General features: G+C 41.3%; 1 protein-coding gene across 4 annotated transcripts in view; it reads left to right on the plus strand.

Moving 5' to 3' along the window:
* Positions 1-9,805: 9,805 nt before the first annotated feature.
* Positions 9,806-13,056, plus strand: part of LOC110505721 (protein Daple) — a 111,321-nt gene continuing 108,070 nt past the window's right edge. For all 4 annotated transcript variants that reach the window (XM_036962396.1, XM_021585116.2, XM_036962394.1 and 1 more), the window contains exon 1: positions 9,806-10,295. In XM_036962396.1, coding sequence (XP_036818291.1) covers positions 10,236-10,295 — 60 coding nt within the window. In that variant the 5' untranslated portion in view covers positions 9,806-10,235. The remainder of the gene's footprint in view (positions 10,296-13,056) is intronic.

Below are 13,056 nucleotides of genomic sequence, written 5' to 3' on the forward strand. Positions count from 1 at the left end.
CTTCTTTTTGTAAGAAACATTAATGTGTTGAAAATCCCAGATTGTTTGCATAGTGACACACACACTAATCCCACCAGACATGCCACCAGGGGTCTTTTTACAGTCCCCAAATCCTGAACAAATTCAAGAAAGCGTACAGTATTATATAGAGCCCTAATTGTGTGGAACTTCCTTCCATCTCATATTGCTCAAATAAAAAGCAAACCTGGTTTCAAAAAACAGATAAAGCAACACCTCACGGCACAACACCTCTCCCCTATTTGACCTAGAGAGTTTGTGTGTATGCATTGATATGTAGGCTATGTTTGCCTTTTTAAAGCATGTATGTAGTTCTGTCTTCGAGCTGTTCTTGTTTATTGATGTTCTGTATTATGTCATTCTGTATTATGTTTCATGTTTTGTGAGGACCCCAGGAAGAGTAGCTGGTGCTTTTGCAACAGCTAATGGGGATCCTAATAAAATACCAAAATACCTGGCATCTTTCATTATGCGCACCTGCACGTCCTCCATTACCTCACTTATTAACTCGCCTATATCTGGCACTCCCTTAGGTCCCTCCCCAGTCAGTATTGGTCCTGTGTTTATGCAAAGACACTACTGTTATATTGTCTTGTTTTATTAAACATTTCATCTGCACCTGCCTCTCGACTCTCAGCGTCTTCGTTACAGTGTGGCAGTGTCAGGCAGAGTGACACAAGCCAAACTACGGATTAGTGACCTCTAGTCTGTATGTGTGTGTCAGGGGAGAATGACTGCGCCCTCTCATCGTAGCCACGGAAGTTCACGACCGACCTGAGTACTGCGGGCATTGTTAGCAAAAAACAGGATCCCCAATTACAGTGAATGGAAAAATGGCAATATTCGTGGTCAATCTTCATGTAAATAAACAATTAATTGCCTTTTATACACCAGATATGTCCTCTTAAAATTGCACACAGAAGAATTTATGAGGATAAGTAAATAAGAAAATGCTCATCTAGATGCTGCGCTCCTAGAGGCCCGGGGGCTTTAATGCAGGTAAACTTAAATCCGTTTTACCTCATTTCTACCAGCATGTCAAATGTGCAACCAGAGAAGAAAAAAAAACTCTAGACCACCTTTACTCCACAAACAGAGACGCATACAAAGCTCTTCATTTCGCAACTGACCATAATTCTATCCTCTTGATTCCTGCTTAAAAGCCAAATCTAAAGCAGGAAGTACCAGTGACTCGCTCAATACAGAAGTGGTCCGTTGACGTGGAATGCTACGCTACCGGACTGTTTGGCTAGCACAGAATGGAATATGTTCCGAGATTCATCATATGGCATTGAGGAGTATGCCACCTCAGTCACCGGCTTTATCAAGAAGTGCATTGACGACGTCGTCCCCACAGTGACTGTACGTATATATCTCAACCAGAAGCCATGGATTGCAGGCAACATCCGCACGAGCTAAAGGCTAGAGCTTCCGCTTTCAAGGAGTGGGACACTAATCCGAACGCTTATAAGAAATCCCGCTATGCACTCAGATGAACCATTAAACAGGCAAAGTGTCAATACAGGACTAAGATTGAATCCTACTACACCGGCTCTGACGCTCGTTAGATGTGGCAGGGCTTGGAAACTTTTAAGGACTACAAAGGGAAACCCAGCCGTGAGCTGCCCAGTGACGTGAGCCTACTAGACAAGCTATATGCCTTTTATGCTCGCTTCGAGGCAAGCAACACTGAAGCATGCATGAGAGCACCAGCTGTTCCAGATGACTGTGTTATCACGCTCTCTGTAGCTGATTTGAGCAAGACCCTTTAACAGGTCAACATTCACAAGGCTGCGGGGCCAGATTATCAGGACGTGTAGAGCATTCACGGACCAATTTCTTCTACACAAGCGAACATGGCCAAAGCCGTGACTTAAACGGGAACCAACTTTGCCTCAATTCTAAAGCAACAGGGGATACAAATGAAAGGGATATTTGAGACTTCTCTCTATTAAAGAGATACTTTGGGATTTTGGCAATTAAGCCATGTATCTACTTCCCCAGAGTCAGATGAACTTGTGGATACCAATTAAAATTGATTACATTTATTTTTCTTCTCACCCATCTACCCATCTACACACACCCATAATGACAAAGTGACTACGTTTTTAGATTTTTTTTGCAAATGTCTTGAAAATGAAATACAGTGTTACTTATTGTTAGAACTTTTGTGCCGAATCCACTGTGCTGTTTCAGGTGCAACATTTATGGTCATGGTCACAGCAGTTTGTAGGAGGGAGATTCCAAGATGTGGGAAGTGTACAGGAGGGCATGGGATAGAGGGTTGTGTCGTTTCGGTGGATAAAGTGTGTTTTAACTGTAGGGGTGCCCATGTTGCCTGGGATCGGGTGTGTCCGATGCAAGAGAGGCAGGTTGAGGTGTCTAGAGTCAGAGTAGTGCAGTAGGTGTCGTATACTGAAGAAGTGAAGAAAGAGTAGGGTCGAGGGTGAGGGTTCCGGAGAGGATCCCTGTGAGTAGTAGATCTGTGCCAGCACAGGAGTGATCTATGGTTCAGTAAGGTTGGCTTCTTAGCGTTCACAGCAATGGTGATCAACTGTACCACAGAAACAGAAAATAGATTTTGTGGTGGCAGCTGCAGAGCGGTATTTGGGTATACAGGATTTGACTTCAGAAGAATTACAGGGTGTGTTGAGTGGTGGTGTCCCATCTTCCCAGTCCTTTGGTGTGGTGGTGTAACGATGTTCGTCTGAGGAAGAAGGAGTTGACCAAAGCGCTGTGTGGTACGTGTTCATATTTCCTTTAATTAACTGAACACTAAATACAAGCGAATAAATGAAAACCAAATCAGTCCGTTTCAACACTGAAACGGAAAACAACTACCCACAACCCATAGTGGGCAAACAGGCTGCCTAAGTATGGTTCTCAATCAGAGACAACGATTGACAGGTGCCTCTGATTGGGAACCATACCAGGCCAAACACCTGGAAATATAACACACAGAACCAAAACATAGAATGCCCACCCCAACTCACGCCCTGACCAAACCAAAATAGAGACATAAAAAAGGAACTAAGGTCAGAACGTGCCAGGTGGTTAGTTGGAAGGGTGTTTTTTATTTTTTATTTTGTGTTTTTGTTTAGTTTTTCCTTTTCCCATTTTGTATCACAAAGCATAATGGATTTATATTATAGTCCAGTTGGGGGCAGTAAAGCAACATATCAAATTCCAAACGCTGTTAAACTCCAAAGAAGAAGAAGAAGGAAGAAGAAGAAGAAGAAGAAGAAGAAGAAGCTACTTATCACTATTGGCTATCAGTCAGTAGTGATGTGTCTAGGACTTCCAGAAGCCTAATAAACTGCATGGTTTCCCTAGTCATAGTGGGAGGACCACACACCACATCATTGCGTCACTCCAAATTTGCTTCGATATGATGATTATTATATCAGTATGTGCACATAAAAGCGTTTCTACCGCCATTTCTCACATAATATATTTTACCGATACCAAACGATCCCATCATGTCAAATTAACAAATGATCTGTCTGCATCCATAAAATTGTACAGAAACTTCCTATTTCCATCACAGCTGCATTGATTTATTTTTTATACGGTATGCTTTTACGTGCAAGAAAACTGTGGATGTTAATGTGGTTCATATGATACACTCTTCACTGCTAAAATGATAACGCATATAGTAGACCTTTCTATTAGAACAGCTAATTTCACTGATACTTGCCTTATCCACCTTTTTGACCACATTAATCAGGAAAGTGAGAAGTGGAACTATACAGGTATGGTCATGTTAGAATTGAAGTAAGCTTTTGAGACTGTGGACCATGATAATCTCCTGGTGAAACTGAAATGCATGGGTCTAAATGATGTAGCAGTGAATTGGTTTAGGTCTTATCTGACCAACAGAACACAAGTTTGTAATGTTGATGATATTCTGTCAGAGGCCAAAGAAATATCCTGTGGACTACCGCATTAGGGCCTCTTATTTCTTATATACGTTATTGATATGCCAGATACAGTAAAGTGCAAACTCTTGCTTTATGCAGATGATTCAGCCTTACTGGTATCAGGGAAGGATGCAGTTTAGGTAGAGGAGACCCTGAGTAAGGTATTGCATTTAGTTAGAGATTGGTTGTCTGACAACAAATTATCACTACATTTGGGAAAAACTGAATCGATTTTGTTTGGAACAAAACGTAGTTGCTTTGGGCTGACAAGATAATGGTAAACTGTGCAGGCAAAGAGATTTAATCTAAAATAAGTGTATCTTATCGTGGTGTGTCCCTTGATCAATCCCTCTATGGAGACCTGACTGCTGCTAAAGTTCTTTCTAAACAAATTGAAATGTTTATATCGTAACACTAGATATTTTAACATTAAGTTAAAAAACTTCAGATAAAAAACTTCTTGTCTCAACCTTGATTCAGTGTAATTTTGATTATGCTTGCTCTGCTGGTATAGTGGGCTTTCAAAAAAGCTGAAAAAAAGAATGCAGGTCATGCAAAGTAATGTTATCAGGTATATGCTGAATATCTTCCCTAGGACCCACATAGGGGTACAGGAGTTCCGTGGGGTGGGCTTGTTGCCTTTGGAATCCAGAGTGGACCAACTTAAAGTTAATCATATGTTTGACATCTTAAATGATTGTGCCCCAGGTTACATGAAAAACCACATGGACATGGTCTATAACCAACACAGTCACAATATCAGAGCCAGTGTTATGTCTTGTAAAATCCCAAGAGTAAACAGTACTGCGAGGAGGACGTTTTTCCATACAGGCATTTGTCTATGGAATAGCCTTCCCTTGGAAATCAAGCAAAGAAAAAGTCAAATAGCTTTAAAAAGCAGGCAAAGATTTTCATTTGGACAAGGTTGTCCAAGTAAGAGAAACCAATCCACTGCCCCTTGTGCACCCTACTTCTGGTCAGGTGTATTTATTTGAAGGATTGGTATGATGTGCAATTACTTTCAAGTCATATCCTCTGTGTCCACATTGTACATATTCTTGTATATGTCTGCTACCCAAAATAAAATAAATTCAATCCAGGTGTAGGGTGCTGAGGACAAACTCAGCCTGCTGCTCTCCTCCCACACCCAAACCTATTGGGTCCTGATTGTAACAGTGGAGCCCAGTGTGCACTGCAGGATCCAGAGATGGCATCAGTGAAGCTGGAAGACTGCATTCAAATTCTGGGGCTGAACGTTATTAAAGCTGAAGAGGAAGAGGCAAAACTGTTTATCGACCAAATTACTATATCCCCATTTTATTGTTAGAGGTAGATATTATCTCATTATGATTTGCCAACAAAGTGTTACATTTGTTTTGTTCACCATAGCTTTGTCTGGAGTACTCGAAGATTCTCATCTGAGAGATAGACTTTACTCCTGCTTTGACTGTGGGAGGGGATACTTTCACCAGTCTAGCCTGCAAATACATCAGTGAATACATACTGGAGAGAAACCTAACTCCTGCTTTGACTGTGGGAACAGTTTCTTAAAACTGTCTAGCCTGAAGAATCATCAGCGAATACAAACTAGAGAGAAACATTACTCCTGTTCTATCTGTGGGTGAGTTTATCAATACAGTGTAGCCCGAAAAAACATCTGTGAATACATACTGGAGAAAAGCCCTTACTCCTGTTAGGTGAGTATCTCTCAATTAAGTATGCTCAAAGTTCACCTGCGAAAACATCAGAGATACCATCACTGCGTCATGTAAACTAACCAATTCAGAGAGTACAGGATAGAAGAAGCCTTTAACACTGCTCTGCCCATAGGAGAGGATTATCAAGCATGTAAAGCCTTCACTCATCCCAGCACTCACAACTTTTATTAAGTTTATTAAAAAAAATAACTTAGAGTAACACTAAAGCCTTATTCATGTATTTTCCAAGACAACATTTAATTGTCTTTGTTTAGTCAATAATCATAGTCCAAAACCTGAAATTAACTTAGCCCCATACATTGAACTGGGGTGTGATGTTATATTATCTACAACTAGAAAAAGCCATAGCAGAGGGAAAAAACTGAGCTGTGGATGTACAGTATGTAGGTGTGTACGCAAGTAGGTGAGTGCTTGTATGTGTGTGAATGTGTGTCAGTGTGTATATATGTAGAATTGTTGGTAAGTGGTTGTGTTGTTGTTAAAAATATTATGTTGAATATGATCTATTATTGTTATCCCAGGTAATCCCAACACCCATAACCAAATCAGCTACTCGTTAAGGTGACACGAGAGACTATGTAATGTTAAGTGTTCCTGTCTATGTCATGTCTTGTTATACAATATATAGAATAGAATAGAATTACCAAAAACTATAAAAAATGTGGACACCAACTCATTCAATGGATTTTCTTTATTTTGACTTAAAACTTAAAAAGAAAACTTAACATATGTAAATATTTGTATAAACATAACAAAATTCAACAACTGAGACATAAAATGAACAAGTTCCACAGACATGTGATTAACATAAATGGAATAATGTGTCCCTGAACAAAGGGGGGGGGGGGGTCAAAATCAAAAGTAACAGTCAGTATCTGGTGTGTCCACCAGCTGCATTAAGTACTGCAGTGCATCTCCTCCTCATGGACTGCACCAGATTTGCCAGTTCTTGCTGTGAGATGTTACCCCACTCTTCCACCAAGGCACCTGCAGGTTCCCAAACATTTCTGGGGGGAATGGCCCTAGCCCTCACCCTCTGATCCAACAAGTCCCAGACGTACTCAATGGGATTGAGATCCGGGCTCTTTGCTCGCCATGGCAGAACACTGACATTCCTGACTTGCAAGAAATCACACACAGAACGAGTAGTATGGCTGGTGGCATTGCCATACTGGAGGGTCATGTCAGAATGAGCCTGCAGGAAGGGTACCACATGAGGGAGGAGGATGTCTTCCCTGTAACGCACAGCGTTGAGTTTGCCTGTAATGACAACCAGCTCAGTCCGATAATGTGGTGACATAACGCCCCAGACCATGACGGACCCTCCACCTCCAAATCCATCCGCTCCAGAGTACAGGCCTCGGTGTAACGCTCATTCCCTCAACGATAAATGCGAATCTGACCATCACCCCTGGTGAGACAAAACCGCGACTCGTCAGTGAAGAGCACTTTTTGCCAATCCTGTCGGGTCCACTGACGGTGGGTTTGTGCCCATAGGCAACGTTGTTGCCGGTGATGTCTGGTGAGGACCTGCCTTACAACAGGCCTACAAGCCCTCAGTCCAGCCTCTCTCAGCCTATTGTGGACAGTCTGAGCACTGATGGAGGGATTGTGCGTTCCTGGTGCAACTCGGGCAGTTGTTGTTGCCATCCTGTACCTGTCCCGCAGGTGTGATGTTCGGATGTACCGATCCTGTGCAGGTGTTGTTACACGTGGTCTGCCACTGCGAGGACAATCATCTGTCCATCCTGTCTCCCTGTAATGCTGTCTTAGGCGTCCCACAGTACGGATATTGCAATTTATTGCCCTTGCCACATCTGCAGTCCACATGCCTCCTTGCAGCATGCCTAAGGCACGTTCACACAGATGAGCAGATGGGCATCTTTCTTCTTGTGTTTTTCAGTCAGTAGAAAGGCCTCTTTAGCGTCCTAGGTTTTCATAACTGTGACCTTAATTGCCTACCGTCTGTAAGCTGTTAGTGTCTTAACGACCATTCCACAGGTGCTTAACAACCGTTCCACAGGGTGCTGAAAAAGGGCTGTTTCTTTTTTTGCTGAGTTTAGAATAATAGTGAAGACATCAAAATTATGAAATAACACATATGGATTCATGTAGTTACCAAAAAAGTGTTAAACATATCAAAATACCTTTTGTCTTGATGACAGCTTTGCGCACTCTTGGCATTATCTCAACCAGCTTCACCTGGAATGCTTTTCCAACAGTCTTGAAGGAGTTCCCACATATGCTGAGCACTTGTTGACTGCTTTTCCTTCACTGCGGTCCAGATCATCCCATACCATCTCAATTGGGTTGAGGTCAGGTGACTGTGGAGGCCAGGTCATCTGATGCAGCACCCCATCACCCCTTCTTGGTTAAAAAGCCCTTACACAGCCTGGAGATGGTGGTCATGCTGGTTAAATGTGCCTTGAATTCTAAATAACTCAGTGTCACCAGCAAAGCACCCCCACACCATCACATCTCCTCCTCCAGGCTTCACAGTGAGAACCGCACATGCAGAGATCATCGGTTCACCTATTCTGTGTCTCACAATGACACAGCGGTTGGAACCAAAAATCTAAAATTTGGACTCATCAGACCAAAGGACAGATTTCCACTGGTCTAATGTCCATTACTTGTGTTTCTTGGCCCAGGCAAGTCTCTTCTTATTATTGGTGTCCTTTAATAGTGGTCTCTTTTCAGCAATTCAACCTGATTCATGCGGTCTCCTCTGAACAGTTGATGTTTAGTTGTCTCTTACTTGACCGCTGATGCATTTATTTGGGCTGCAATTGTAGGTGCAGCTAACTCTAATGATTTTATCCTCTGCAGCAGAGGTAACTCTGGGCCTTCCGTTCCTTTGGCGGTCCTCATGAGAGAACGTTTCATCATAGCGCTTGATGATTTTTGCAACTGCACAAACTGACCGTCATGTCTTAAAGTAATGGACTGTCCTTTCTCCTAGTTTATTTGAGCTGTGTGTGCATATATATATATATATATATATATATATATGTTTTAAACACTTTTGGTTACTACATGATTCCAAATGTATTATTTCATAGTTTGATGTCTTCACTATTAATCTACAATGTAGAAAATAGTAAAAATAAAGAAAAACCCTTGAATGAGTAGGTGTGTCGAAATGTTTGACTAGTACTGTGTGTGTGTGTGTGTATGTGTATATATATATATATATATATATATATATATATATATATATATATATACATACATACATACATACATACATACATACATACATACATACATACATACATACATACATACATACATACATACATACTTTGGTTTATAATTAAATATATTGAAAACAAAATGTAAATATGTTTAAAAAAAGAAAGTCACATTGTATCTCCGTTGTTTAATACATTGTGAGAACTGCATTAAATAATGTGAGTGTAAAAGTGCAACTCTTTTCCTTGTTTTCTATTTGATTGTCTATTGATAAGACTGACTGCTTACCAAGTGGCACAGCTCTACTAAACTAGCTGACATGTTAACCTCTGAACAGTGAGATTCACCATGGACACCACATGAAAGTATAGCAGCAGTGCTTCCACTTGGATCCTGGTAGGTTGACTAAATTATGGTTTTATGTACTCACCCAATTAATTTTTTTCTTCTGTACCATCCAATAAGTTTATCCCCTTATGTGCAAGGTCCCATTCTGCTATTTTACCACGTGTTCCATTTTGAAAATGGTTTTCCTAAAATATGTCTGGGAAAGAATGAACTTTTACAGTATGTTCTTTTGTCACTGTTATGGAATCAAAAGTCTTGTGTACCCTTCATTTATTATTTTGCTGCTGTGATACACCTACATTTTTGGAAATGAATGACGCCAAATTTCTACCAGAGCCTCTGCTTGACATTTTCACATTAGGGACACTCAATAGGGAGGGACACACTCTTCTGGGATTTTCGTAGCAGGTTATGAGAGCATTTTCTAACCTTAACCTCAGTCCCCTAGCCTGCTACGAAAAAGTAACTTCTGTACCGAAGTGTAATGAAAATAGCCAATAACTGCAGTTATTAGTTCTGGACAGTGGAGAGTACTCTTGGGCAATTTAAAATATTTAATGTTTTGTTCAGTTTTCTGGGGTCGTGGATTGGCTGTTCTTTGTTTGGGGTCGTATACCATATTTGATTGGCTATCCATGCTGTCACTGAAGTGCGCTATTCATAGTTGGATGATGCGCCCACTAGTTAGGATTTGCTGTGTGTGGAACTAGTGTTGATGCAGGTGTGAACGCGCTTACTTCGTTCTGCTTTTATTGCTGTGTAAGATGAACTTCGAAAACGCCGTCTACATTCTGAAAGACTGTGACATGCACAGTATTATTTAAGGTCATGGGAAACTATATATCGCCGTGATGATTTGTTATGGGTAGAGAGAGCCCCAACAACAACGTGCGGTTTATCTTCGATGTCTCACGGCATTGTTCCGTCTTGACCAGGCATGCAAGGTCCCCTGAGAAGAATATTGAGTTACTGCGAACGCTTGGGCGGTGACCACTAGGATTTAAGAACTGGGAGGAAACGTGTGAAGTTTCTTAAAATGGATATTACAGTGTCAGAGTTGATGGACAACTTCATGGATACCTCGCTCGTGGTGTGGGTAAGTAGCCTAGACTAAATGTAGTGCACTCAGAGCAAGTGATCCATGGCTGAGAATAATTCCGCTGTGTTGGTGTGTCCTAGTAACCTACTGTTAGCCAATGTATTACATTTTGAACGGGTCCGTCTCCTAAATCAGTCCTGGTGATATGTTTCACTTGTTCGTTTTTCTGTTTCTCACATACAGTAGCAGAGTAACTGACTATTGAAGGGATGCATTACCATTATTCCACGAGAAATTCCATCATATGGTGGTGGAAAACGCTATATCAAGCACTGATCCATAATCTCCCATTTCAATTGGGTTGAGATCTGGTGACTGACACAAACTTTAAACACCCTATCCTCGTTTGAGACCCCTTTTTCAAAGTCACTGATATCTACTGGTCATGGCAGCCAAAAGAATGAGCAACTGGGCATTTTTATACATGACCATAAGCATGATTGGACATTAATTGCTTAATTAAGTAACAACACCTGTGTGGAAACCACTGCTTTCAATAAACAGTACCAGTCAAAAGTTTGGACACCTCATTCCAGGGGTTTTCTTTATTTTTACTATTTTCTATGTTGTAGAATAATAGTGAAGACATCAACTATGAAATCATGCAATGGAACCATGTATAACCAAAAAAGTGGTAAACAAATCTAAATATATTTATAGTTGAGATTTTTCAAGGTAGCCACCCTTTACTTTGATGACAGCTTTACACACTCTTGGCATTCTCTCAACCAGCTTCATGAGGTAGTCACCTGGAATGCATTTCAATTAACATGTGTGCCTTGTTTAAAAGTACATTTGTGGAATTTCTTTCCTCAATGTCTTTGATGCAATCAGTTGTGTTGTGACAAGGTAGGGTTGGTATACAGAAGATAGCCCTATTTGGTAAAAGACCATGTCCATTTTATGGCAAGAACAGCTCCAAATAAACTTAGAGACGACAGTCCGTTACTTTAAGACATGAAGGTCTATCAGTTTGTGTAGTTGCAAAAACCATCAAGAGCTATGATGAAACTGGCTCTCATGAGAACCGCCACAGGAACAGAAGACCCATAGTTACATCTGCTGCAGTGGATGAATTCATTAGAGTTAACTGCACCTCAGATTGCAGCCCAAATAAATGCTTCAGAGTTCAAGTAACCGACACATCAACAGTCTGTCCCTGGTCTGATGAGTCCAAATTTGAGATTTTTGGTTCCAACTGCCATGTCTTTGTGAGACGTGGAGTAGGTGAACTGATGTTCTCTGCATGTGTGGTTCTCACCATGAAGCATGGAGGAGGAGGTGTGGTGCTGTGGGGATGCTTTGCTGGTGACACTGTCAGTGATTTATTTAGAATTCAAGGCATCCTTAACCAGCATGGCTACCACCTCCAGGCTGTGTAAGGGCTATTAGTCCAAGAAGGAGAGTGGTGGAGTGCTGCATCAGATGACCTGGCATCCACAATCCCAACTAAATTTAGATGGTTTGGGATGAGTTGGACCGCAGTGAAGGAAAAGCAGTCAAGAAGTGCTCAGCATATGTGGGAACTCCAAGACTGTTGTAAAAGACAGGTGAAGCTGGTTGAGAAAATGCCAAGAGTGTGCAAAGCTGTCAAGGCAAAGGGTGGCTACTTTGAAGAATATATAAAATAGTTAGATTACTTGTTAGATATTACCTGCAGTACTTCCCCTGGCTGGACCCTCCTGTTTGGCAAGTCAACTGGACTGGCGGCTGCTTTTTCCTCTAACTTGCTCTCCTACGGTCTTTGTGTTCTCTCACTGGGCTCTGGCATCCTTTCTGCTAGCCCTAACCCACCTTAGACTGATAAGCAGATTCAGGGGCGGAAGGTAGCATAGCAGTTAAGAGCGTGGGCCAGTAACCAAAAGGTCGCTGGTTCAAACTGGTGATGCACCGATGTGACATTTTTGGTCAATAATGATATTTTAAATTTTAGCGGCCTTTTAAGCTTTCTAGTACAGTTAAATAGTTCAAACACACACATGGACGCAGCGGTCTAGGGCACTGCATCTCAGTGCAAGAGGCACCACTACAGTCCCTGGTTCGAAACCAGGCTGTATCACATCCAGCTATGGTTGGGAGTCCTGTAGGGCGGTGCACTATTGGCCCAGCATCGTCCGGGTTTCGGCCGGGGTAGGCCGTCATTGTAAATGAGATTTTGTTCTTAACGGACTTGCCTAGTTAAAAGGTTACACACCCCACTGACCAAAAGTTATTTTGTCTGCATTTACATTACCAGTAAAACATAATAAAAACCTATTTCTTTCACTACTTGCTTGCTGTTTCGTTGTTCGTTTGTTCAGTCGTTTCATTCTCAACCAGGATTTCATCATACATGTAAAGCAGTGAAGTTTCTGCTCTGTCTGTCCGTGGCCTCTCTTTCTTGATGCACACTGTCACTGTGTCTGTTTCCATCTTGTCCAGCTGTGTAATGAACATTTCACATAAACCCTGTTTCATGTCTGCATCGAAGTAGCGGTCCTTGTACCTAGCATCGAGCATGGTGGTGACTAGAGGTTAGAGGTCGACCGACTATGATTTTTCGACGCCGATACCGATTATTGGAGGACCAAAAAAGCCGATACCGATGAATCGGCTGATTTTTAAAAGAAAAAAGAAAAAAGAATAATAATAATTTAAAACATTTTTACATTTTATTTTTATTATTATTTTACATTTTATTTGTAATAATGACAATTACAACAATACTGCATTAACACTTATTTTAACTTGATATAAAACATCAATAAAATCAATTTAG

The sequence above is a fragment of the Oncorhynchus mykiss genome, chromosome 25, assembly GCF_013265735.2.
Source record: "Oncorhynchus mykiss isolate Arlee chromosome 25, USDA_OmykA_1.1, whole genome shotgun sequence".
Lineage (NCBI taxonomy): Eukaryota > Metazoa > Chordata > Actinopteri > Salmoniformes > Salmonidae > Oncorhynchus > Oncorhynchus mykiss.